The sequence below is a fragment of the Nyctereutes procyonoides genome, unplaced genomic scaffold (assembly GCF_905146905.1).
Source record: "Nyctereutes procyonoides isolate TBG_1078 unplaced genomic scaffold, NYPRO_anot_genome, whole genome shotgun sequence".
NCBI lineage: Eukaryota > Metazoa > Chordata > Mammalia > Carnivora > Canidae > Nyctereutes > Nyctereutes procyonoides.
Genome location: NW_026575030.1, coordinates 21,934,096 through 21,958,592, shown reverse-complemented (window position 1 = coordinate 21,958,592; position 24,497 = coordinate 21,934,096). Strand labels below are relative to the sequence as shown.

Below are 24,497 nucleotides of genomic sequence, written 5' to 3'. Positions count from 1 at the left end.
GGAAAGCTTAGATGAGGAGTACCTAAAATTTGATCATATTTTACTTTTTGAACGGTTTGATTTGGTTTGTCTTACAGAATGTGAGGTACATGGAAGAGAGAGACTGAGCTCTCCTTTCTCCCAGGCTTTCTGGACATGACTTCCCCTCTCCCCCCTCTCCCTCCCTTTCCCCATAGCTTTTCCTCTTTGAGTATCTGGGGGTTTTCTCCCTGTTGTTGTTTCCAATGTGACTCATAACGTCATATCTCCGCTTCTGCGACACACTGCCATGTCTGTTGGGGAGGAAAGTTGTCTGGGTGTCATTGTAGGTTTTACGATGGTGGGTTTTTTATGGCGCTCTGTTGGCCTAACTGATGTCACCCTCCTGCACCCTTCCCCACTTCTCCCACTTGCTAGGACTTCCTGAGATACAGTGAGAAGGCTGGCTTGGAGTGTTCGGATATCGAGGTGAGTCTTCTCGAAGCGCTGGCCGTCCTTGGCGATGGTGTTGGATGTCGTCTCTAAGGCGGAAGAACTGGCTCCGGAGGGCCGGGGGTCTGGGTGGAGTCTTCTCAGAGCCCCTTGCAGAGAGCAGCTCCACAGGATGGGGAACGGCCAGTAGTAATGAACACACTGAGTGTTTTTCTCGAACCTGAGAATTCTGTCCTGGGAAACACCAGAGTTTCGCTCCTCTCATGTTCTCCACATGGCTCCAGGAACTTATGGTGGGAAAGGGGGATATTTGAGTCCTCTGACATCCTTCAGAGATTCAGGTTCCCGTGTGCAGTTTCATCCATGAGCCCAGGTACTATTTGAGTTCAACACATAACATATCCTGTTTTCACTCCCTCCCCTACCCCCGAGGATTACTCCCTAAGTGAAGTCCTTTGAAACAATGTCACCATGGGGATTATTTTAAGCCAGAGAGGTTACAGACCATTCTGTAGGTCATTTTAGGTTAAAACCTCTAGTGTTTCACAAGCCAGGCTGGGCTGTTGCTTAGGCAGCCGAGAAGCAACAGAGGGAAGAAAGAAAATATGGGAAGGAAAGAGAATCGCTAAATAAAAGTGGGAAGGAGGAAAAGGCTGTCTGGGTAGCGTTCTCCGCCACGTGGGGTCCCTGATTCACATGGAGCCCTGCACTGTTGACCAACACCCCAACTAGAACAGAAAAGCCCAAACTGCTCTGGGAGTGGACTGCAGGGACCAGTGTCCTTGCCTGGAATCAGGGAGCCCCCGGGAGGTCCCTGTCTTCCTGCACGGAATTGCCCTAAGCTTCCTGCCTGAGTGCTCATCCCCGTCCTGACCTACTATTGTTCTTTCCCACAGAAAGCAGTGGAGTTAATGTGCCTTGTTCCAAAACGCTGCAATGACATGATGAATCTGGGACGCCTGCAGGGCTTTGAGGTGAGCCCTTAAGAATGCTCTGAGCCTTCTCTCTTCTGGACAGCAGGAGCCCGGGCTCTGAGGCCGCTTCCCTTTGAAGCCCCGTGCCCGCCTCCTCCGCCGCCTCTACTCACCATCTGTGCCTTCACGCCAGACCCCTCTGGCTCATGGGCCCAGAGATTGATCTATTTAGCATATCCAGTGATAGGGCAGTCAGAGGAAGCTACAGAGCAGCCCACCAAGCTGGAGTCACAGTTAGAGGGAGTTAGAAAGACCCCAAATTCCTTGTAACTGTAGACTTGCTGGTGACCTCTTTCCTTTGCTTTCTTGCTTGAGAAATGAGTGCAAGGACTATGAGGGAGAGCGGGACTATGGGATGGAAGTAGCAACAGAGGGAAAATGGAACTTTTTTTTTTTTTTTTGGAGAGAGAGAGAGTGGTTCTAGTAAATAGGTCTACATAATGGCTGGCTCGTTAGTTAAATGAACATTTAAAGCTTTAAAACATCATGTACACATTTCTGTTCTTTGAAGAAGAGAGTCAATCTTAGGAGAAACAGCTAGATGTCCCCAGAATTTTGGCTTCAGTGAATAACTAGTTTGCTAGGGCTACCATAACAAATTCCCACAGACTGGGTGGCTTAAACAACAGAATTTAAAATCTCACTTTTCTGGAGTCTAGGAATCTGAGATCAAGATATAGGCAGTGATGGTTTCTCCTGAGGGCTGTGAGGGACAGATCTGTGCAGGCCTGTCTCCTTGGCCTGTAGATGGCCGTCTTCATGTTCACACGACATTCTTCCTGTGTCTTCACGTTGTCTTCCCTCTGTACATTTTTCTGTATGCAAATTTCCCCTTTTTATAAGGACACCAGTCCTGTTCTAGTAGATCTCACCCTAATGACCTCCCTGTAACTTGATTCCCCCTGAAAAGATCCTATCTCCCAATATGGTCACATTCTGAGATACTGGTGGCTTGGACTTCAACATATGAATGGGGGGGGGGCAATTCAACCCATAACAGTGAATCTTTGAAGAAAAAGTTGACTTTCCTAGTTTAAACTTGATAATTGGCTGCCTTTAGTTTATATCCAAACCTCATATGCTAACTATATCTAATATCTGTTTTGAATATTAATTTAAAATTGGAACTGACACAATTATTGACTGGCATTTAATGATTGTTGAACCCCTTAGAGAAAGATGTGGATCTTCTAATCCGGCTTCCTGGTAATTCTACAACCTAAGATTTTATTATTCCTTTCTAGAGAAAAGGGGTTCTTGGAAGCTGATATAACAAGGGGGATAAAAGGAAGTTGATATAATAAGGAAAATAATAGCTTTTTTCCCCTGGCTAAATTAGAATAGGATAGGATAGGATAGGATAGGATAGGATAGGATAGGATAGGATAGAAATAAGGCAGACTGGTCTATAAGTAAAGTTAGGAGATGCTACATTCAGGTTTGAGTTACTGAATTAGATTCATCATGTTCTTGATCCCAGTTCTCTTGTCCTCCCCACCTTCCCAGCTCTTCCTGGTATCCCTGTCTGCCATTGCTTTGTTCCTGTGACCAGGAACTATGTGGAGGGTTTTCTTTGCTGTTTATTTTTCATAGATTCCCAGTTCTCCACCCGAGGCATTAGAGCAAGCAGGGGTTTGCAGCAGAAAGATACCCTGAGTCCTTATATGGGTTTTCTCTAGGCACACTGGATCAAGTTTTTACACTTGCTCCCTTGGGATGATGCTAGGTCTATTCCGAGGCTATTCTGAACAAACCATGTAATCCCTATTGCTCTTATGCTTTGATGTGCCCCTGTTTCTGAGGAGGAGTCTGGCTTGACTTTCTCTGGGTCTTTGGGGGCACTGAGCACTGACAGGAATTCAACATCAGCATTAGACTCCACAGGAATTGTGTTGTGCATGCACACGTGAGTGCACAGAAGGCCACACGCATACTGTAAAATTATCTTCTCTTTTCAGTCAAGCACCATCATCTCCTTTTTCCATCAAGTCTCAGAGAATCTGCTTTGAGTTCCTTCAGCCAGTTAAGAAGGACCATGAACATCCCTCTGTCCCTTCTAAAATCCTGGGCTTTGGGCCTGGAAGAAGCTCACCTCCTCCCGTAGATTCTCTCTCTTAAATTCTCTCTAGCTTTCCCTTTGGCATCAGCAGGGCTGTAATTCATGGGTCAGGCTCTTATGTAACAGTAATAGAGCTTTTAGAGCTTTCCTGGCTAGCTGGTCACTAGCTTAATATTAACTTTGGACCAGGGTAGAGATAAGCCTGTTTGGCTGCTGACCTTGACAGTAAGGAGCCATGAGGCAGGTGTTTCTCAGGAATGGGAAAGAAAAATGACCCGTGTGCTAGGTACTGTTTGGAATAAGGCATCATGTGCAGAGAATGACCCACATTTTTACTAAACAGCAGAAGTCATCACCTGAGAGAGTATGGTTCAGAGGAGGCCCTCTGGCTGCTATCAGATATCAGCTGTCAGCATGTTCTTGCTGCAAACAGTAGAGAAAGCAAAGCTCTCCAATGGCTTCTGTGAAGACCTGCTGGGTTGGACCTAATTTCCTTTGAAGACGTGAAGATGTGTCTAAAAATCAGGCTAGAAACCGGCAAACCACATAGACTCCCCCTATGTGAGCTGGCAAGTGGCCTGCTAGCTCAAAGCATTTTAAGAAGGATCACAGGACCCCGAAAAATATCTTGTAAAACATGGGCACCTGTACATGCTACTCTAACTTTACCTGTTGATCGGTATCAGGAGATGAAGACTTCAGAATTAAACTAATTCTAACTAAGACTCCATCCTGAAATCATAGAAGGAAATGACAGGGGCCCAACTCATTAGATGACTTGTCATCCTGCCAAAATCACTTCCCTTGGCCGCAGGTTGGTTCTAGGTCCATGGCCATAAGAGTACCCCAGGTCCTTGGCCCATGCCACAAGGGAGCCAAGCAGACATCTCTCAGAGCTCTGAGGACAAAAAGGCTACAGGTGTCACCCACTTTCTGTTCTCCTTTTAATAAAAAATAAGAAGAGCAGGATAATATCTGAACATCTTTTTAGCTAATCATTTTACCTTCCACCCTTCTGGCATTTTCTTAGGGCTGCTTCTTAGTGGTTTCATAGCCTTCTTTCCCTTCTCCCCCTCTCCCCAGGGCTCTGTGTCTGCCCTACCTGAGTGAGATGGATCCTAATTCAGTCTCTAACTAGAGCCCTGAGGCTTTTAGTGTCAGGTCTGTTAACGGGGGCAGGTTTGTAGACCCAGAGAGCTGTGGACCCCTCCCAGTTTTTCACCTCCTTCACCCCACTTCCTTGCACTTGCTTCCATCAGGGCACCCTGACCGCCCAGGGGAAGCTGCTGCAACAGGACACATTCTATGTGATTGAGCTGGACGCAGGCATGCAGTCCCGTACCAAGGAGAGGCGCGTGTTCCTCTTTGAGCAAATTGTCATCTTCAGTGAACTGCTAAGGAAGGGATCCCTCACCCCGGGTTACATGTTCAAAAGGAGCATCAAGGTAAGGCTCCCGCCGGGGATGACAAGGGGCAGGGAAGAGCCAATCCTGAGAGCTGCTTCCCTAAGACAGAGATCTGGAGCGAGTACAGATTCAGAACCTTGATGGTCTTTCAGCCAAAGAAGCTGAGGGTGCGAAGGTCAAGTATTTTGAGAGAAAGAGACAGGCTGAGTGCAGGTCCTGCAGGTCCTGCATGTTCTCCAGGATCAGGCCATTCACTCAAAGTCAGAAACCAGCATGGTTAGCTATTGGATCCAGGAAAAAATTTTGGAAATGACTCCTGAAGTAAATACTTTGAGGAACTGTACCATGTTGTTGTTGTTGTTTTTTTTTAAACCACTTAAAAATGAAAATAATCAACTTGGTTTCTTCCAGATGAATTACTTGGTCCTGGAGGAGAACGTGGACAATGACCCCTGCAAGTTTGCACTCATGAACAGGGAGACTTCTGAGAGGGTCATTCTGCAAGCTGCCAACGCGGACATTCAGCAGGCCTGGGTGCAGGACATCAATCAAGTCTTAGAAACACAGCGAGACTTCTTAAATGGTAGGTACAGGCCTGGCTTCTAATAGGGCCATTTTCAGGGGACCCCACACCTCTGAGCTCCCTTGGGTCTGGGCTTACAGTGACTTCATGGCCCAGATGACATTTTATATGGATGATAGGTTTGTAGTTTTCAGAAACACTTTGTTTAGGATTTTTCTGAACCTGGATAGGTCAGTGGAGCAGATGGAACATGATAAGGAAGCCCGATCTTTCCAAAAGAAGAGCTATTCTCTTAGAGCCCTTAGAGCCGAGACACAGCATATACGCCTGCGGCCAAAACTGACAGCTAATAGTAGTTGCGGCAGAAATCTGAATGGGGCGTATCCCCCTTGTCCTAGGGGCTGAGTATCAGGGTCCTGTGTTTTCGCATTTGGTGGCTAATGGCTAGTGTTTCCACAGGTGATAACTGGGAGTTTGACAGATCAGTGGGAGAGCCTACATAAGTCCCCTTGCTAGCCATCCTGAGCCTTTCAAAGGAGAGGTGACTGATTCCTAAGCTCTCAGTTTCAGTAATACCGTGAACTGCCCAGAACTCATGATTATGCAGAGAGTGTAGCTGTCTGCGAACCCTGCAGGAGTCCCCTACCTGGCAGTGGGAGCCCAAGTGATAGGGCACTGCTACCTTGTTTGCATTTCTTTTTTTCTTTTCACTGCTGGCGTTGTCTCCACATTGAGCTTACCATGTGACAGGAAGTGTACGGTTTTAAACCAGTGCTCATCTCTCAAGTTGATGCACTCAGAAGTCTCTGTGCTGAAACAGAACTGGAAGCTGAAGGCAAAATGTAGCCAGAAATGAAGTTAGCCCAGAGACCTAGCAGGCACGTATGGCTGTGTGTGCGTATGCACACACACACACACACACACACACGGACTGAGCAAGCACGCATGCCCATATGTACGCACACATGCATGCACACACAGACTCAGCAAGCACACATGCCTGTATGCACACACACACACACACACACACACACGGACTGAGCAAGCATATATGCCCATATATATGCACGCACACAGAGATTTAGCAAGCACATGTGCGTGTATGTACACATACACAGACATGCACACGTGGACTGAGCAAGCACGCATGCCCACATGTACACATACATGCATGTACAGATAGACTCAGCAAGCACATGTGCGTGTATGTACACATACACAGACATGCACACATGGACTGAGCAAGCACACGTGCCCATATGTACACACACATGCATGCACACACAGACTCAGCAAGCACATGTGCCTGTATGTACACATACACACACACCTACAGACTCAGCAAGCATATATACTCATATGTACACATACACACGCACACACACACTGAGCAGCATGTATGCCTGTATACGGACACACACCAAAGCACAGACACAGATCCACTGTCAGATGTGTCACCCTTGCCAGTAGTAGAGTCTGGACTCTTTTGAACAGCACAGGCAGCACTGGTTGGTTGTCCAGCGTGGACCTGAATGCTGTGGGTAAAGATTAAATGTGACATACCACTTGAGGACCGTGAGCAAATCATAACATTTCTCTGGGCCTCTGTTGGCTTGTTTTGGGGAAAAGGAGGGATGATCTGCTCTGCCCACATTGGCACGTGCTCTGGTGTGCCTGCCAGCAGTACTGGAAGCAGGAAAACATGGCACAGCTCCCTGTAGACAATATCAGCTAACTGCATGGTAAGGGATTTCACTCATCATATTTACTTTAAAACAAATGAAAAGAAATTATATAGCAAGATAAACATGAAACTTCAAAGCAATCTCACACTGTGTCAGAGTATTTGAGGGTCATGCCCCCGGGGCCCCCCAGCTGTAGAACAGTTTGGTGAAAAAAACTTTGTGATCTCTAGGGTTCTTTCTCCTTCTAAAAAATCTAAAATTAAACACCAGCCCAGCCCTGAGGGGATAGCAGCAGAAGTTGTATATGGTTTACAGGTTCTGAATGTAGAACTTTCAATCAACACCTATGTTGATAAAATTATTTTATACAAAAAGTACACATATATAAAATATATTCATTAAATTGCATTCTAGTAGTTAAGAACTTCTATCAGAAGTTCTTTTTTTTTTTTTTTTTTTTTTTTTTTTTTTTTTTTATAAATTAATTTTTATTGGTGTTCAATTTACCAACATACAGAATAACACCCAGTGCTCCTCCCGTCAAGTGTCCCCCTCCGTGCCCGTCACCCATTCACCCCCACCCCCCGCCCTCCTCCCCTTCCACCACCCCTAGTTCATTTCCCAGAGTTAGAAGTCTTTATGTTCTGTGTCCCTTTCTGATATCTCCCACACATTTCTTCTCCCTTCCCTTATATTCCCCTTCACTATTATTCATATTCCCCAAATAAGTGAGAACATACACTGTTTGTCCTTCTCCGATTGACTTACTTCACTCAGCATAATACCCTCCAGTTCCATCCACGTTGAAGCAAATGGTGGGTATTTGTTGTTTCTAATGGCTGAGTAATATTCCATTGTATACATAAACCACATCTTCTTTATCCATTCATCTTTCGATGGGCACCGAGGCTCCTTCCACAGTTTGGCTATTGTGGACATGGCTGCTAGAAACATCGGGGTGCAGGTGCCCCGGCGTTTCATTGCATCTGAATCTTCGGGGTAAATCCCTAACAGTGCAATTGCTGGGTCGTAGGGCAGGTCTATTTTTAATTCTTTGAGGAACCTCCACACAGTTTTCCAGAGTGGCTGCACCAGTTCACATTCCCACCAACAGTGTAAGAGGGTTCCCTTTTCTCCGCATCCTCTCCAACATTTGTTGTTTCCTGCCTTGTTAATTTTCCCCATTCTCACTGGTGTGAGGTGGTATCTCATTGTGGTTTTGATTTGTATTTCCCTGATGGCAAGTGATGCAGAGCATTTTCTCATGTGCATGTTGGCCATGTCTATGTCTTCATTAAATTGCATTCTAGTAGTTAAGAACTTCTATCAGAAGTTCTAAGCTGGGATGAGATTTTTAAGTTTATCGATTCAGTACAAAAGACAAATAAGAAAAAATCAAAACCAGAAATAATTGAAATAACAATGGTGCACACACATGGAGTCCTTTCTCTGGGCCCAGCACAGTGCTAAGCATGTGAGCACATGTATTATCACATTTAATCCTCTTGTCAACAGGGAAAGGTAAGTCCTCTCATCCTGGATTTTTCAGGTGAGGAAAAGGAGTCAGGGAGATTAACAAACTTGTCCAAGGTCACAAAAACAGTAAGTGATGAAACAAAGACTTGAACCCAGAACTATATAACTTAATATTGGGCTTTTAACCATAAACTACAGCATAGTCGCTGGTGGTAGGGCGCACGTTTATCTATGAGCTCCCTAGCAAACAAAGCAAAGAAAGAAACAGGATCAGGCTTGAGATGCACAGCTTCCTAAGACCTGAGTAGTGCAGACTGAGGCCGGCAGAAGGACGAAGGCCCTCTGTGTAGCTCATTTAGAAAGCCGTAATATTCTGAAACGCTTCAGCACAGTTATTGCATATAATCAGGTCATACTCCAATTCCATGTGATGGGTCTGATCCATACGGTCAGCGTGATGAGGCCTGCTTCAAAACTCTCTGCTGTCCACTTAAAACTTGGAACTGCATTTCTTTGAGTGTAGTTGGTGATCCAGGCTTTTACGTGGTTCCAAGGGACCTTTCTCTTAGTTATAGTGAATTATGGAGATATTCCTGAGCTAGATTATCCATACTTAAATATTTAATGCCTACAGACTACCCTCCAGGGAGAAAGGCTGAGCTCTGGCCGGAGCCTGTTTTATACTTTGACACACTTGAGGGACAAGGATGTGATGATAGAGCAGGGCCAGGCATCTTTTACTCAGAGACATGTGCAGGCATCTCAGGGCCAATATTACCCTCCTGAGACCTCAAAGGTGAAGAAGTGTGACCCTGTGTTGAGTCCTACTGAAATACATACTTATCACTCTAGAAATATCCCTGTCCATGAAAGTTCTCTAGGCCCCAGCTGTTAACCCACTCAAATATTTGTTACAGAGAATCTTGATAAGAATGACAAAAGTGGCCCAGCCCTTGAAGTCATTATTGCCCTGAATGGCTTTGCCTTGGCTAAACCAGCCTGAGAACTCGGGCCAGGCCTTGGAACTTTCTTATCTTAAACTCTGTAAACCAAAGCTCACACTTTCCTCTATCTCTGGACTTCTACTAACTACCATTCTCCCAGTCTCCAAATTGGAGTGACCCTCAGCCCTTGCCTCCCCCTCCCATCGGGGCTGTGGCCGTCGAGTCTCCCTCCGCAACGCCTGCCACCCTGTAGCCATTCTACAGTCTCCCCGGCTCTGCTCTGCGTGGGCCCCTTGCTGGTCACTATCTCACAGTTTCTGAATCAGCCTCTCTAGTCCCTCCTCCCAACTGCCACGAAGTTAATGTTCTTTGAATGTGGCTCTGGTGAAAGAACTTAAAATGTTCAAGGTCATTTAGTCCAGTCACTCTTTGTGATCTTCAAAATGACACCCAAACCCATTAGGCTGGCTTTGTAGATCCTTCAACCATGGCACCAATAATCTCCCTTACCTGTCTCATCTCCTCTTCCTCCACGGAGGCGCATGGCTTCTGCTGCTGCAGGTAATCTGACTGCGTCCTGTTGCCCAGACACACTGCACACTGCCTACCTCCTGCAGAGTCTGAAGTGTTACCACCACCACCCCGGGTACATACACGCACGTGCGCACGCACACACACACACAAAGCCTTCTCTCCCTCCTTTTGCACAACACCAGGTACCTCATAGAGGGTATCGCTTCGTGTTTGCGTTTTCCTCATTAAGGTAGCTTTCTGAATTCTCACGGTAGATCGTACGTTCCTTAAAAACAAGGGTAGTGTCTTCCTCGTGTATCACCACAATGCCTGGCACAAAGCCCATTATAATAAGCTTCCAAATCCTTGTGGGATTCCCCGGGGCTTAGAGTAACCGTCCGCTCTTACCCCACAGCCCTGCAGTCACCCATTGAGTATCAGCGGAAAGAAAGGAGCACAGCCGTGATGAGGTCCCAGCCGTCCAGGGTTCCCCAAGCCAGCCCCAGGCCCTACTCCTCTGGCCCCGCAGGCTCTGAGAAGCCTCCAAAGGGCTCCAGCTATAACCCACCACTGCCACCCCTGAAGATATCTACCTCCAATGGCAGTCCAGGGTTTGACTACCACCAGCCTGGGGACAAGTTTGAGGCCAGCAAGGTAAGTGACAGCCCGCTACCCCCACCCTCACCACTCTGAGGGGCCACCTCCAGGCTCACTGTAGGAAGTAGCTTCTTTTTCATGCTGTTCCTTTGACCAGAAACAACCCACTAAATACAGCCTCGTCTCAATCATTTCTCTTTCTTCCCCTGCAAGTGGAGTTAGACCAGTTCCCTCTGCTCAGGCACTCTGGGTTAAAAGGCTGTTGTTGTCTGCAGAAAACTGCAGATATAAGGTAATATCGGAGCAGCAGTTATGACTTACACCAAGTAGAGTAGCTGTGGTTTGGGTCACCTAAGTCACAACTCTAGTGTCTGACATCTTAAAGAGATGGCCCTTTCTCACGGTGAGCTGCGGCACAGTCCTTCACCATCTACTGGCTGATGCAGCGAGGGGAGACTGCACCTCTGTGGGTGAATGGGAAAGCAGCCTTGGATTAGACGTTTATCACAGGTAACCCACGATTCAGACATCACCACGGGAGCAGCATAGAATGAACTGTAGACCCAGTCTACACAGCCGTTTTGACCCTACAGAGCGGCAGGTGTGAGAAGAATAAGTGGGAAAAGTGCTAGATTAGGAATCCAGGCAATCTGGTTCCCATTCCAAATTCTGCAACTCACTTGTTCCAGGACCTTAACAACCTCTTTAATCTCATGAGGCCCCGGTTGCCTCTAGAACTTAATGAATCTGTGAATAGGAGTATCTACACTTTTTTATTCACGTGTTCTGATCTTACAGTTTTATTTGTTTTATCCAAATGATTAGATGATCTTGATTTTTAACATTCACTATTAATAAATGAACTAAGTTTTTTTTTTTAATCAGCTATTAATGTCTGAGGTCAATTCTGTATTAGAATAACTGTCCTTGACCTATTTCATCACATTACCTGGAAATGATTTTCTATGATAAAAAACCCTCGTGAATTCGTTGAAGTCATATTGGCCTTTTGTCAAACTTACGGAAGATTTCCTGGCTCTGATCACGCTCTGGGAGGTAGCCAGGCCTCCCTGGCGGGGAGGTACAGGTGTGCAAGCAGCTTTCCTGCGGTAGTCCTGTGAAAAGGCCACAGAGGCAGGCCCTCTTGTATTAATGAATACGGGCAAGACCAGAGGAGTTTTGTTCCCACTGGAGTTGGGTCAGGGTAGGTCATGGTCTTGCCATTGAACGGGGCAAACATCTCATTGTTACTCCCGGCTCAAAGAAGATCAGAATGTAGCAGAAGACCGATGCTTTTTTGAAAGGAAGAAAAAAATGTTTCAAAGGGTCTCTCTGTGCCCCGGACCTGACCTTTGCCCCAACATCCCTCTGCCCAGGTGCTCTGTACCCCTGTGCCTCTGCCACACTCTTGCTCACATTAGAGGATGCTGGGGAAGGTTGCAGGCTCCGGAGGCTTCCAGAGGAAAGGGTTTATACCTACTTGTCTACCATACGCAACCTTGTAAAAAATAGAATTTCGAAGCTTGTCTCTAGATATAGCTTTATGGCTCAGGATAATCTTCTGCCTGGTATTCACCCTGCCAGTGGGTGGTTTGGCCTCTAACCCTGCAGGGCTGTGGAGCCAGCCGTGCGAACCAGCCTTCTTGTTGTCCGTGCCCCTCTCGCCCTTGTGTCCTAGCAGGGCGACCTGGGAGGCTGCAACGGGACCTCATCCATGGCCGTGATCAAAGATTACTATGCACTGAAGGAGAACGAAATCTGTGTGAGCCAAGGTGAGGTGGTCCAGGTCCTCGCCGTCAACCAGCAGAACATGTGCCTGGTGTACCAGCCTGCCAGCGACCGGTCCCCCGCGGCCGAGGGCTGGGTCCCGGGCAGCGTCCTGGCGCCCCTCACCAAAGCCACAGCGGCAGCAGAAAATAGTGACGGAAGCATCAAGTAAGTGCCTCGTTGGCTTCCCCGGGAGAGGAGTGTGTGGATTAAAAAAAAATCAAAACCAAACAAAGAACACAAAAAAAATGCAAACACACGCTAGGGAATTCCTGCTGCTTTTTCTCGACAGTACCACCGGAACCAATGTTTGAGTGCTGGAACCACACGCAGCATGGGGCATCCAGGCTGGATTGTTCCGGGCTCTTTTGATGCTGTTGACAGTAGTGGCTGTGGGTTTGGGTTTTTTTTTTGTTTTTTTTTCCCTTTTCATTTATAATTTTCTGTTCATTTTTTTCCTCCCCTCCCCCATTAAGAAAAGAACCCTACTGAAACCCTAGATGACAAAAGGCATGCCTTCTGTTGCTCCATTTGACCTACCACAGGATTCACTGGACTGGACTTTATTTATATTGTATTAAGTTACTGATACATAAATATATATATATATTTTTTTTTGATTGACGCCAAAAAATGACCTTAGCACAAACGCCAGACCTGTATAGGTCAGAGGCCTGCTGCTTCTCCCAGGAGAGAGGGAACTTTTTGGTTGTCTGTGGCAATTCCTCTGTACAGATTGTAACTTTTTTTTTTTTAATTTCTCCCCTCCCCTGTCACTTTAATATATATGTTCATGGTAATTTGTAAAATATTTCTTTTCCTTATTTTGGTTGCGAAGACCCTTCCGAACACATTCCTGTATAAAGTATTTTGCACTATTTAAAGAACCCCATATGGATGAAGTCAGGTTGTGCAATATAAATGGAGAGTCACAATGTTCATCATTGTACCTGTAATGTAACTAATAATTTTAAATGTACTATTTTAAATATGTAAAATAAATTTTCACCATGAGCATGTTTTAATGAGGCTAAAGACTAGTTGACCCTTTTTCCCCTATTTCACTATTCTGGGAGTTTTAAATGTGCAAACAATTCTTCTTCTTCTTTTTTTTTCCTCCCCCCTTTTCTGTATTTTAGGAATCGGTTGAATGCATTGGCAGTTTTTTCCTCCCCAAAAAGCGCTTTTGTCGCTAAAGCTCCAATACTAGCCTTCCCTTCAGCAGCCCGTATTCTCTGTCTCTAACCCCTGAGGTGTGGAATCATACAGATTGAATGCTGTCCAACTGGGTGCCCTTGAGGTGCTGATGTAAAGGAATGACTGGGGTACAGGGCAGTGTTTGGCCTGCACCTGCACCCCCGGGGTTTCCATGCCGTGTGGCCCTCCACGGCAGAGGTAGAGGGAACCCCCCACAAGACGGCTGATGGGGATACCAGCAGAGCAGTACTTCCTTGGCCCTTTCTCGAGCTCAGGGCACAGAGGCTACCGAGCTGCCCCTGGCCTTGCTAGGTAACCATAGGCCCAGCTGGAAGGCAGTCATGGCCTCCAAGGCACAATAGACCCAATTCATTTTATTCTAAAGACATTTGCTTTTGGTACCTTTTAAGAAGCCTCAGAAATAAGGTCCCTCAAAGCACTGAAGTCCTTAGTAATCAATCGCCTTACAGAGCTAACTTGTCATGATTCTTGATCTAATTATCCAGCCACTCAGCGCTTCCTCCTCACGTTGGCGTCTTTTGATCACTTTTTTATACCTTCCGCAGGAGGAAAGGGAGAAGGGACGTCAGGCTGGGTGAAAGAGACCAGATCCAAGTACAAATGGGTCATTCTGGTCCCTTGTCAGCCCCTCTTGCACAAGGGTTGGGGGGGCGGGGCAGGGGGGGAGCAAAGCCACAGACTTGAAGTGGTTGTCGGTATTTATCAGTGAAGGACACGCCCCCAGGGCCTACTCTGAGCACAGGAGTCAGAGTTGGGTGTGATGTCTCCAGCATAAATGTTACTGAAACCCTGTTTCCACGTCAGTTCCCGTGGCCAAGTGATGGAAGCTCCCCAAACCATGATGACGACTTCTTCTGGGAAGAAGAATATGAAATTGAGCCTGTCCTGCCACTGATACTACTCTGAGTCTTCCTTCTGAACATTATTTGTAACATTTCTAGCTTCTCACCAACCATATGGAATGACCCAGAGGGTTGTAATAAACGTAGGAACATGCCCCACACTCACGCCCACGCCCACTGGGCTGTCCACCCTAGGACATGCGGCATGGACCTCCCTGACTCAAAGGTGTTCTCAGACTGAGTCAGGGATGTGGATTTGGGGGTTAAAGTTATGAGGTGAATGAATATCTGAAGTTAACAATGATACTGTCTAGGGTTAGTCTCCATGACTGGTTCTTGCTGAGGTACAACAACCGACGTGAGTTGCTGGTATGCTAGGGAGCCTGCCTGTTCAGGAGGCACAAGAGAAGGTCTGGCCGAGAGACTCTTGTTTTCTGATGGAGCCCACATCCCCCCAAAATTTGAGAATGTGACTGTAACTGCTCTTTCCTATTCGGAAGGGTGAGCACTGAACGTGTGTGTTAGTGATAAATATTTTGGAAACACCTTCAGGACATCCTAAAATTCCTGACATAATAGAACATTCTCCTTCCTCCTAAACCTTGTGCCCCTTTCTCTCTCTGTCTCCCTCCTTCCCTCTTTCTCTCCCTCCCTCTCCCTCTCCTCTTTCCCTTAACGAAGGCTCTTTTCATCAAGCTCTGTCTGCAAAGCCCTACATTTGACAAGGAGACCCTGAAGGGAGGCCAACCTCACTTATTCCAGACAATGATAGAACTTCATCCAAATTCTGTGACCACACCTGAAACCGATGACGCCTGCTCAGGGTCATCAATGCTATTTGTGACTTGGCTTTTGGCATCTTTGTTTTTGAGCCCTGGACATACGTGGAACCCAGGAGCTCAGCTCCGAGCTTCTCTTTACACGTCCGTGAAGGAGCCTCCAACCCCCTTGTAGGAAGGAGGAAGCTGGGGTAGCGTGAGAGGGGATTGCTGTTCCCACCACCCTGAGAGCACCCTGAGAGCACCCTGGTGGGTCTTCTCCCACCAGGAAATCTCTAGGACCTCTTAACGCTCAACAGAGCTCTTTACTCACAAACACTGAGTGATGTGGAGGACATAAACCAAGAAACTCTTTATCCTAAAATAACCAGATAAATGAGTGGTGCTGAACTGTGTATTAAATCAAATGCCCTAGAAGAGAATCCTACCTGTAGTACAGTGTTTGGGAGTAGCCACAGCCCAGATGCAAATAATGAGATGCGAACCTCAAAATCATCCTTTTGGTCTTTATATGTGGCCCTGGGGATGTACCAGTAGTTTCTGCACCATAAAATACGCTTCTCTGTTCTGTTTAACCCCCCGCCCCCGCCCCACCTCATTCTTCTACCATCCAGTATACTGCTCAGGAAGGGAATTCCTCAGTCCTCTGAGGCTTCATCAGTAGGATACAAAGACTTCCTTGGTAGAGTTTAATCACCCAGTCCTCGTATTTTCCTCAAGTGCTGCAGCCAACCTTGCACGTCTCTCAGGAGGGGCCAGAGCCCATCCTCACTCTCCCTCCTGGAGGCAAGATCAGCTACCAGCCACCACAGGAGCTGGCGTGCAGGTTCGGGGCCTCTGAAGCTGGGGCTTGACTGGAGCATCTCACCTACTACTCACCCAAGGGTGGCAAGCCCACCCACCGCCTCACTCTGCCCTGACCTGCCATTTTGACTGGTGCATTTTTTGGTACAACAGGAAGTCATGTTCATGGCATACTCTACGAATGAGAAAGCGGGCAGAAGTGGAGAACACGGGTAAAAATGAAGCCACAGGGGCTCGTAAACCCAAGGATATTCTGGGCAACAAAGTCTCTGTTAAAGTGAGTAAGGTCTTCCAGAGCTGTGTCCCACCTCTCATCTACTCCCACCCTGCAGCATCTCACGAGGCAATTTGGGTGGACGGGGATTTTTTTTTTCCCAGTGTGGGGACCAGAGGGGAAGTAGTTTAGCAGGATTTTGCATGCAAGATCAATTTATTTTTTTATTTTTTATTTCTCCCGGCAACTTCGATTCAAATAAGTAAGTATCTTTTTTTTTCCTTTATACCTTTCTCCTGATACTGTGCACATGCCTTATAACGAAATTATCTGCAGCGTTATTCTTATAAAAATGCAAGATGTTTGGTTCATACCGAAGCTCTCAAAGCTGCCCGTTCAGTATCCTAGGTTTGAAAACACACGCGGGGTAAGGAGATGAGGGGTGCTTGCCAAACCTCCAACCCCGTGAAGTCTGAGGTTTGGAATCTCAGGGCCACTATGGCCTTGGTGGAGTTTCATTTCTTTTCCCCAGAATTCAGACGACATCATTTTCAGGCCCCCACATGGGCAGGGAAGGGGAGGCACACTGGCAAAGCCCAAGTTACTGGTTTTGTAACAATCCCCCCTCTTACCGTGAACCCACTGATGCTAAGCTTCGGCAGCCCCTTGCCCCCCCCCCCCCCGCCCGCCATCCTGAAACAATGTGATCCGTTTTCTTTGCATTGGGCCCTCGGAAAAGACCTGACTCTGGACAGTGGGAATTAGACTGCTGATGCTGAACATCACTATGCTGGGTGATGACCCACGCGGCACTTTTTCCCCTTCCTGAGCGAAATAAGGACAACCAAAACCTATGCTACCGTCCTTCTTGGGGAAAAGAAATTGTATCCCCTCCTTCACTCTCCTCGGGGAAGCCCAGCCTCACAGAAGACAAGAGTTTAAATTCTACAGGACTCCTGTTTCCTGTGGTTGCCCCTTCCACTGCGGTTTCCCACGAGATGCGGGGCGGCACACGATTCCAGCCTCCTTCCCTCCCTACCCACCCCACCCCCCGCCCGGAAAGAGCATGCTCCCACCCCGGGTGATCAGCACCCCCACCCTAGAAGCACTTGGTGTTTTTCTCTGCCCGATTTCCCATTGCTCGTGCTTTTCTGACGTTCTCCTCACTCTCCAGCAAGAGCTGCCTATGTTCTAACTATGTTCTCTTTCTTCCCCTTCCTCATGCTGCCCTCCAAGGAGACGAACAGTTCCGAGGAGTCAGAGTGTGATGATCTTGACCCTAATACTAGCATGGAGGTAGAACCAGCTATTGTTGTCCTATTTGCTATAATGATTGTCTTTATCAATGTGTTCTGTACCAGTGACCTTGCCGAAGTGACCAGTCAGTCAAGGATAAATGGTGACACGAGGGCACCTCTGGGTGTCCCCGTCCCAACTTAAAAAGAACATTCATTCAGCTCAATTTTTATAGAAGACCTGACCTAGATATTTTCTAAAAAAAACAAACAAAAAACAAAAAAAACAAAAAACAAAAAACAAAAAAAAACTAAAACATCTGGTTCTCTTGAATGCTTGCTTAATATTTCCTTCTTGGTGGGTATGGCTTTGTATAGAAAATATCCAACTTCATTATTGGAGACTTAGAGCACTTTTTTTCCCCCATGGAAAATGGCGTTAAGAAGAGTGGCCAATTCCCAGCTGAAAGAACCCTTTTAGTTTGAGTTTCTCCCTCTTTTGTTTCTCCCCTTCCTCCCTCTTCCCTCTTTTTCTTTCCCCTTTATCCTCTCCATCTGGTTCTTCTGCTAGGACGTATTGCTCCCTTGAGGCTCCAGCAAAAGCGTGGCCTAGGTGTGGCCTGGTGAATGACCTGATCCCTATTACTGTGTAGGGCTGGCTGAGAGCCAACGAGTGGTCGTAGCCACTGCAGGACCCACCTCTGCCCGGCCCCCAGGCTCCTGGGTGGTGGCTGTCCCACCAGAAACTAAAAGCAGCCCTGGGAATGGCCTCCCTTCTGTAGCATTAGCAGCGGTCTCTCTAGAGATGGGGAGTCTAAAATGTTGTCGGGAACCTTTCTGACACTATTGGGTGCGAGTGGTATGGGAGTAGAACCAACACGTCCATCAGGAACATTGAGCCAACATCCCTCCCCTTCTTGGCTAGAAACTCTCTTGGGTTAAAGAAGTAGGACTCCTGCATGGCTTGCCACTGACAACCCTCATAAATTTACAAACCCTAGACAATTAGAGCAAACCTGGACCTGGCTTTCCCTGCCATCTTGTTTTTCAGAGTAGATGGAAATGTTTTCCTCCAAATCTGTGTTCCCATCACCAATAAAAGGAAAAAAGTTTAGAGATTTCCTCTAAGCACAAAATAAAGAGTATTTTCAAAAACCCTTTCCTTTTTATAGACCTAAGCTTTTCACTTAACCAGATGGACTTTTATTTTTCTTATTCTAATTTGACCTCATCCCAAAGAAATCCACCACCATATTTGGGCAGCCACCACCACAAAACCCAAGAAAGACCACTCTGCCCAAGAAGGAGTAAGTCAGCTGTGGAAGATGCCGGTTGTGTTGAATCAGGCCAGAGACAAGTGGTTGAAAGTAGGAGTCCTGCCAGGATGCAATGGTTGCTTGTGGGTGTGGGTATTGCCACAGAGCTAAATCCAGCAGGTGTGGGTCAATGCAGGGCTCCAGTGTGGGAGGAAGTGGGTATGGCATTCGTGGTCTAAATGTATCCTGGAGAATGAGGAAGCCAGGGGGAAACTGGTGCCTCTGTTTTCTTTGTGTTTCATAGGATAGGCACCAGCTCCCATGGAGCCCACACGTATCCGCTTGTAGACCCTTCGTCACATCTATATCTGCGGGCCTAAGTTTCGCTGGGCTGTATCACTGATGTCCTCCTCAAGTAGAGGAAATTCAGGCAGAGGGAGGAGAAAAGCTGTGTATTTGTGATCTAGAAGGCAACTTGGGACCTTTCTCAGCTTAGGCGGAATGGGGAGAGAAAAGCAGCTTTCCCATCCTGCTCTTCTTTTTTTTTTTTTTTTTTAAGATTTTATTTATTTATTCTTGAGAGATACACAGAAAGAGGCAGAGACACAGGCAGAGGGAGGAGCAGGCTCCCTGTGGGGAACCCGATGCGGGACTCAATCCCAGGACCTCAGGATCAGCCCTGAGCTGAAGGCAGGTGCTCAAGCACTGAGCCACCCAGGGGCCCCACCACCCTGCTCTTTAATGCAGGAAGTGGGCACAGGGCCATTTGGGGCCAGGCTCACAATGCAAACGGAGTTAAGTGATGTCATCAGATGCTGCACTCTATCTATGGTTAGATAAGCAAAAGCACATTCACACACACACACACACACACACACACACACACACACACACGTTAGCCCTGCTTTGTGAATTGAACACATTTCTAAGGTTCTTAGGTGAGATGGGTCCCAGGGAGGTGCTTTGGGATGCGTAAGCAAAGGCATTAGATGTTCATGCTGAATGGAGGCAAGCCATGAATTGTGTTGATGCGCGTCTGCAGTTTTCTTTCTTTTTTTTTTTTTTTTTAGATTTTTATTTATTTATTCATGAGAGAGAGAGAGAGAGAGAGGCAGAGACACAGGCAGAGGGAGAAGCAGGCTCCATGCAGGGAGCCTGATGCGGGACTTGATCCTGGGTCTCCAGGATCACGCCCTGGGCCAAAGGCAGGCGCCGAACCACTGAGCCCTCCAGGGATCCCCAAGTTTTCAAATACAATCCTGGCGGCAGACGCTGCAGCTAACCGGCCTGTTCGGGGGCCCTGGGTGAGAAAGCAGCCGAGCACTGTGGTTAGCCCAGGGCCCTGTGGGGGGCAGTGGGCGTCCTGGCACTGCACCCCCAGAGTTTGCAGACACGGGTTAACAAACTAGACCTAGAAAGGCAACGTGTTCAACACGAGGTGACAATTTTCCCGCGGGATAGGCCACTGGAACTTCACCTCGACGTGGATGGCAGAGCAGACCCAGCTTAGGGGTCAGGCGGCCCCCAAGGCCTCTGGCTGCTGGGTGACCGTCCGGGGGTCGCCTGGCCCCCAGCTCGCTTGCCCTTCCAAGCCTGAGCCTGGGATGTGCTTCGCGTGGCTGCCGGCAGCCCGTGGCCCGCACTGGGCCTGGACGCGTCGCCTTGGCCGGGCCTGTGGGCCGCCCGCGCTCCTGCTCCCACACGCGGGTCCCTACACGCTCGCTACTCCCCTTCCTTCTTCTCACTCGGTGGTTTGGAGGGGCCCTCTGGAGCCGTCTCCTTGGGTCTGTGCTGACGGCGGCTGCTGGTCACCCTCAGGGCTGGCCTGGGCCCCACCGTCCAGGTCACGGAGGCCGACACACACCACCCCGAAAGCTAATGAAGAGGCAGCGGAGCCCCTTGAGCCCCGGGGATCTGACCTCCAAGGCTCTCCAGGAACACCCAGCTCCGCAGGAGGAGGCGGCTGTGCTCTGACATAGGGCCTCCCCGTGGGGAGACGCTCGTGGAGACTCGGGCGCAGCCCCCTCTCGGCCCAGCCCACGGGCCCGAGGTTGGCTCCCAGTCCCCGGCTGCAGATCCGGGACACGGAGGGAACTATTCCAGACGTGGCAGGGGTCCGTCCAGAGCTCCCTTTACTTTATCTTGTGCTGATGACACGTTGCGAGCTGGTGGAAAAGAGGATGTTAGACACGAGACAAATACCTCCAAGTGGAAGAAGAGTCCAGTCGGGCTGCAGATCAAACGCTCGGCTGTTTGGGGAGCACGTTACCATGCATTCATTTCTTCCCAGCACGGCGTAGACGGCTGACTGCCGGGTCCTGGTGAGGACGACAGGTGTGATGCTGGGCTGTGCATCACCCGCCCACCTGCCAGCGCCGGCCCCGGTCCTGGCCCAGCGTCTGCGCTCACACTCAGGCTGGAGATGGGCTCGCGGGGTCAGACCCACCGCTGAGAGGGCCGGAGCCTCCCTGGGCCGTTCCGGATTTCTCGCAAGGACCCAGCTGGGCAGGTTCCCACACCCACGCCATCTCGGCAAGTTGTCCGAAAGCGAAGGCCCAATGCCACTTTTAGCAGAGGACATCAATCCATCAAATTACTTTGATTGTCACGATTCCAAAAAGCTCCATCTCTGCCCCAGCCGTCCAACAAGGAGCCAGCCTCATCGGTGACACAGACTAAATGCAGACATCCCCCTCGGTCATTACGCCTGCTGCAGGACGGTCAGTCCAGGGGGTCCCTTTCTGTGTAAGAACAGGGTTGGGGTCCTGCGGGGGAGAGTTCTGAGAGATGAGGGGAGAAAGCACTTGGGAAGGCAACGCTGCTTTGGAAGGAAATCTCCAGTCAGGGTAAGAACCCCAGACTCTCAGAGCTGACAGATGTGTAGAAGCCTTCAGCTAACCCCATCCCCTCCATTTACTTTTTACTGTGGGACAACACACAACATAAAATTTACCGTCTCGACCACTTTTAAGTGGCATCAAATACCTTCACGGCGTTGTGCAGCCGTCCCCACTCTTCATTTCTGGAACTTCTCTTCGTCTCAAATTGACACTGTACCCACTGAACAATAACTCCCCATTCCTTTCCGTCCCCCACCCCCAGCCGCTTCAGAGACTTGTAGAAGAGGAAACTGAGGCAGAGAAGCTGTACCTTTTCAGTTTGAAAGCTAGAAGGTGCCCTGAAGGCGGATGCCGGCTTTCCCTGGCCGTCGTTCCCCCCACCTCCGCCGCCCTGCTCCCCTCTTGGAATCCCCCCACCTCCAGGTGGTTTTTTATCTAAAACACAGATCCTGGCAGATGAGAAGCCCTGCCGTCCAGGGCCAGTTTTCTGTGCGGATTTGTTGCTCGACTCTCCAGCTCAACGAAGAGGAATATCATTTCTCAGCTCTCCAGGGCTAAAGCATGACTTAAACAAAAACCACGCAAAGACAGGGCACCTGGCTGACTCCGCCGGTAGAGCATCCGACTCTTGGTGTTGGGGTCGTGAGGTCAAACCCCACATTGGGTGCAGAGATTACTTTTAGATTACTTTTTTTCGAAAGATTACCTTTTTTCGAAAATCACACGAAGGCAAACACCAGATGGGAAGAAGAGCAGAACAGGAGTCAGAAAACCTGACTTGCAGTCCGGGCACCGTGGGCTGTGAAGCCTCGGGCTACTTAGGCCTGCTGAGCCTCAGGTCGCCTGAGAGGTCACACAGCTCAAGGCCACAGGTGTTTGTGTACGCGCTGTGGCATCCTTGGAGCACCACACAGATCCAAGGTGTGATATCAAGTGGACCCTGAGACCCTTTGCTCTCCTGAACTTCTAACTGAAAACACGGAGACCTTCCAACAGAAGAAGTCGGAGATTCTCTGCCTTGACCCTGAAATGTGCTTTGAAGTAGCACCAGGAATGGCCTGGGTGCACATCCTCCTGAGATCAGGCTGGAATGTCCATCCCTGGCCCTGGAAGGGTTTGAGTGGCCAGAGCTGACCCTTCTTTCCCTCCCCATACCCGCAGTTCCCCAGGCCCAGCTTCAGCATCTTAAAAGAGCCAGCCTGCTGCTCCCACCTCGCTGCTTTGGCTCCCTGTCCCAGATTCAGAGCTTCAAAATAACCTGGCCAGACAGATTGAAGGAAACTTTTACACCCCTAGTCAGGTGACTGACCTCCTGGCATCACCAGTGTGTTTCCACTGATGCCTGTTAATGCATTATATAAAAAGAAATTTCTTATGAAAAGAACTCTTTAGAGCAAAGAAAGTGAAGCATCGCATTCCTCTCTTTTTATTTTTACAAAATATTTTCTTTGTAATATATCTGATGGGTTTGGCCTGGAGACTCACTCTTGTTGCCCGGCTTTGTTCGGACCTGACACACAGATTGATTTCTACTCTGCCACTAAGGGGAGGGCACTTAGCTTGCCAGAGCTGGCATTTCTCATTCCTGGGAGAATTACAAGAAAATCTTCCACTGCATATTCACATCTGTTATCTCTTCTGTTCCTTCCAACCACCCTGTGAAGATGGGATTTTCATACCCTCTGAGAGTGAACAGTGTCAGAGAGGTCATGGTCACACAACCAACAGAAGGAGCAGGTCTAGGGTGCCTGGCTGGCTCAGTCAGTAGAGCATGCAACTCCTGATCTCAGGGTCATGAGTTCAAGCCCCACCTTGGGTGTTGAAACAATTTTAGAGCAAGAGAGAGCAGGTCTTGATTGTGGTGCATGGAGAGGCCAAACTTGGCACGTAATGTGGAGGAGGTCTGCTCACTGAGGCTCAGGTAATTTCTTAAGAAAGTTCAGGCCCAGGGCACCGGGGTGGCTCAGTGGTTGTGCATCTATCTTTGGCTCAGGTCATGAGCCTGCTTCTCCCTCGGCCTGTGTCTCTGCCTCTCTCTGTGTGTCTGTCATGAATAAATAAATAAAATCTTAAAAAAAAAGAAGAAGAAGAAGAAGGTTCAGGCCCTCCCTTGCTGCACATCTGCTTGTTGGAGGAGAATTTCCTACTCTACAACTTTCTAAATCTCTTGACAGTGGGGTTGATGACTTGGCCTCACCCACACCCCTCTCTGGTGACTCAGGAGTCCAGCCGCAGATGCCAAGAAAGGAGATCCGATCACACGGGTTGGAAATGTCTGAATCGGTTTCTCAGGCCAGTGCAGTCACTCAGCACCCCCATGCTCCCGGTCATGTGTGTCCCGTGACTCTCTCACCTTAGTCTGGAGGCCTCACCCGTCTCATATATGTTGTACATTAATGAGATTAGGAGGTGCCATTGCCCCAGGAGAAGTTGCTGTGCAAGCCAGCTATTAGAGAAGAAAAGGCCTCCCCCTCCCTCCCCAACCCTGGGCTATCAGGGTTCGCCTACAGGCTCACTCAACATGATATCCTAGTCAATTCGATTTATCAAAAGTTAACAAAGCATTGCAGTGAGTACGACGGAGATCTGACAACTCCCATAAGATCAGGTCCCATGCTTAAGAAGCATCAGTCACGTAGACAGAGGCAGGTTTGATTAAATGTTCATATTACACAGCAAACTTTACAATGTGCTCTATTAAAAGGCATGGGGCCATGAATTTATTCATTCAGTAGATGTTTACACACCCACTCGGGCACCGGGCTAATAATAATAGCAGCTACTACTTATCAGTCTTCCCTACGTACCTGGCTCTGTTGAGCCCTTTCCTCCCAACACTGTCAATACGTAGGTACCCTTATCATTTCTTTTAAAGATTTTATTTATTTATGGGAAGCCCAGGTGGCGCAGTGGTTTAGCGCCGCCTTCGGCCCAGGGTGTGATCCTGGAGACCC

The 24,497-nt window shown here is 48.3% G+C and overlaps 1 protein-coding gene across 17 annotated transcripts in view; it reads left to right on the top strand.

The window, feature by feature from the left end:
• KALRN (kalirin RhoGEF kinase) overlaps positions 1-24,497 on the top strand; it is a 656,901-nt gene that overhangs the window by 601,045 nt on the left and 31,359 nt on the right. For 5 of the 17 annotated variants that reach the window (XM_055315808.1, XM_055315792.1, XM_055315795.1 and 2 more), the window contains 8 exons: positions 397-447; positions 1,308-1,385; positions 4,704-4,889; positions 5,262-5,433; positions 10,407-10,645; positions 12,267-12,523; positions 16,152-16,275; positions 17,449-17,508. In XM_055315808.1, coding sequence (XP_055171783.1) covers positions 397-447; positions 1,308-1,385; positions 4,704-4,889; positions 5,262-5,433; positions 10,407-10,645; positions 12,267-12,523; positions 16,152-16,275; positions 17,449-17,508 — 1,167 coding nt within the window. Of the gene's footprint in view, positions 1-396; positions 448-1,307; positions 1,386-4,703; positions 4,890-5,261; positions 5,434-10,406; positions 10,646-12,266; positions 13,381-14,377; positions 14,735-16,151; positions 16,276-17,448; positions 17,509-24,497 lie in introns of those variants that run through there. The other 12 variants (XM_055315801.1, XM_055315814.1, XM_055315810.1 and 9 more) reach the window with 6 other exon arrangements.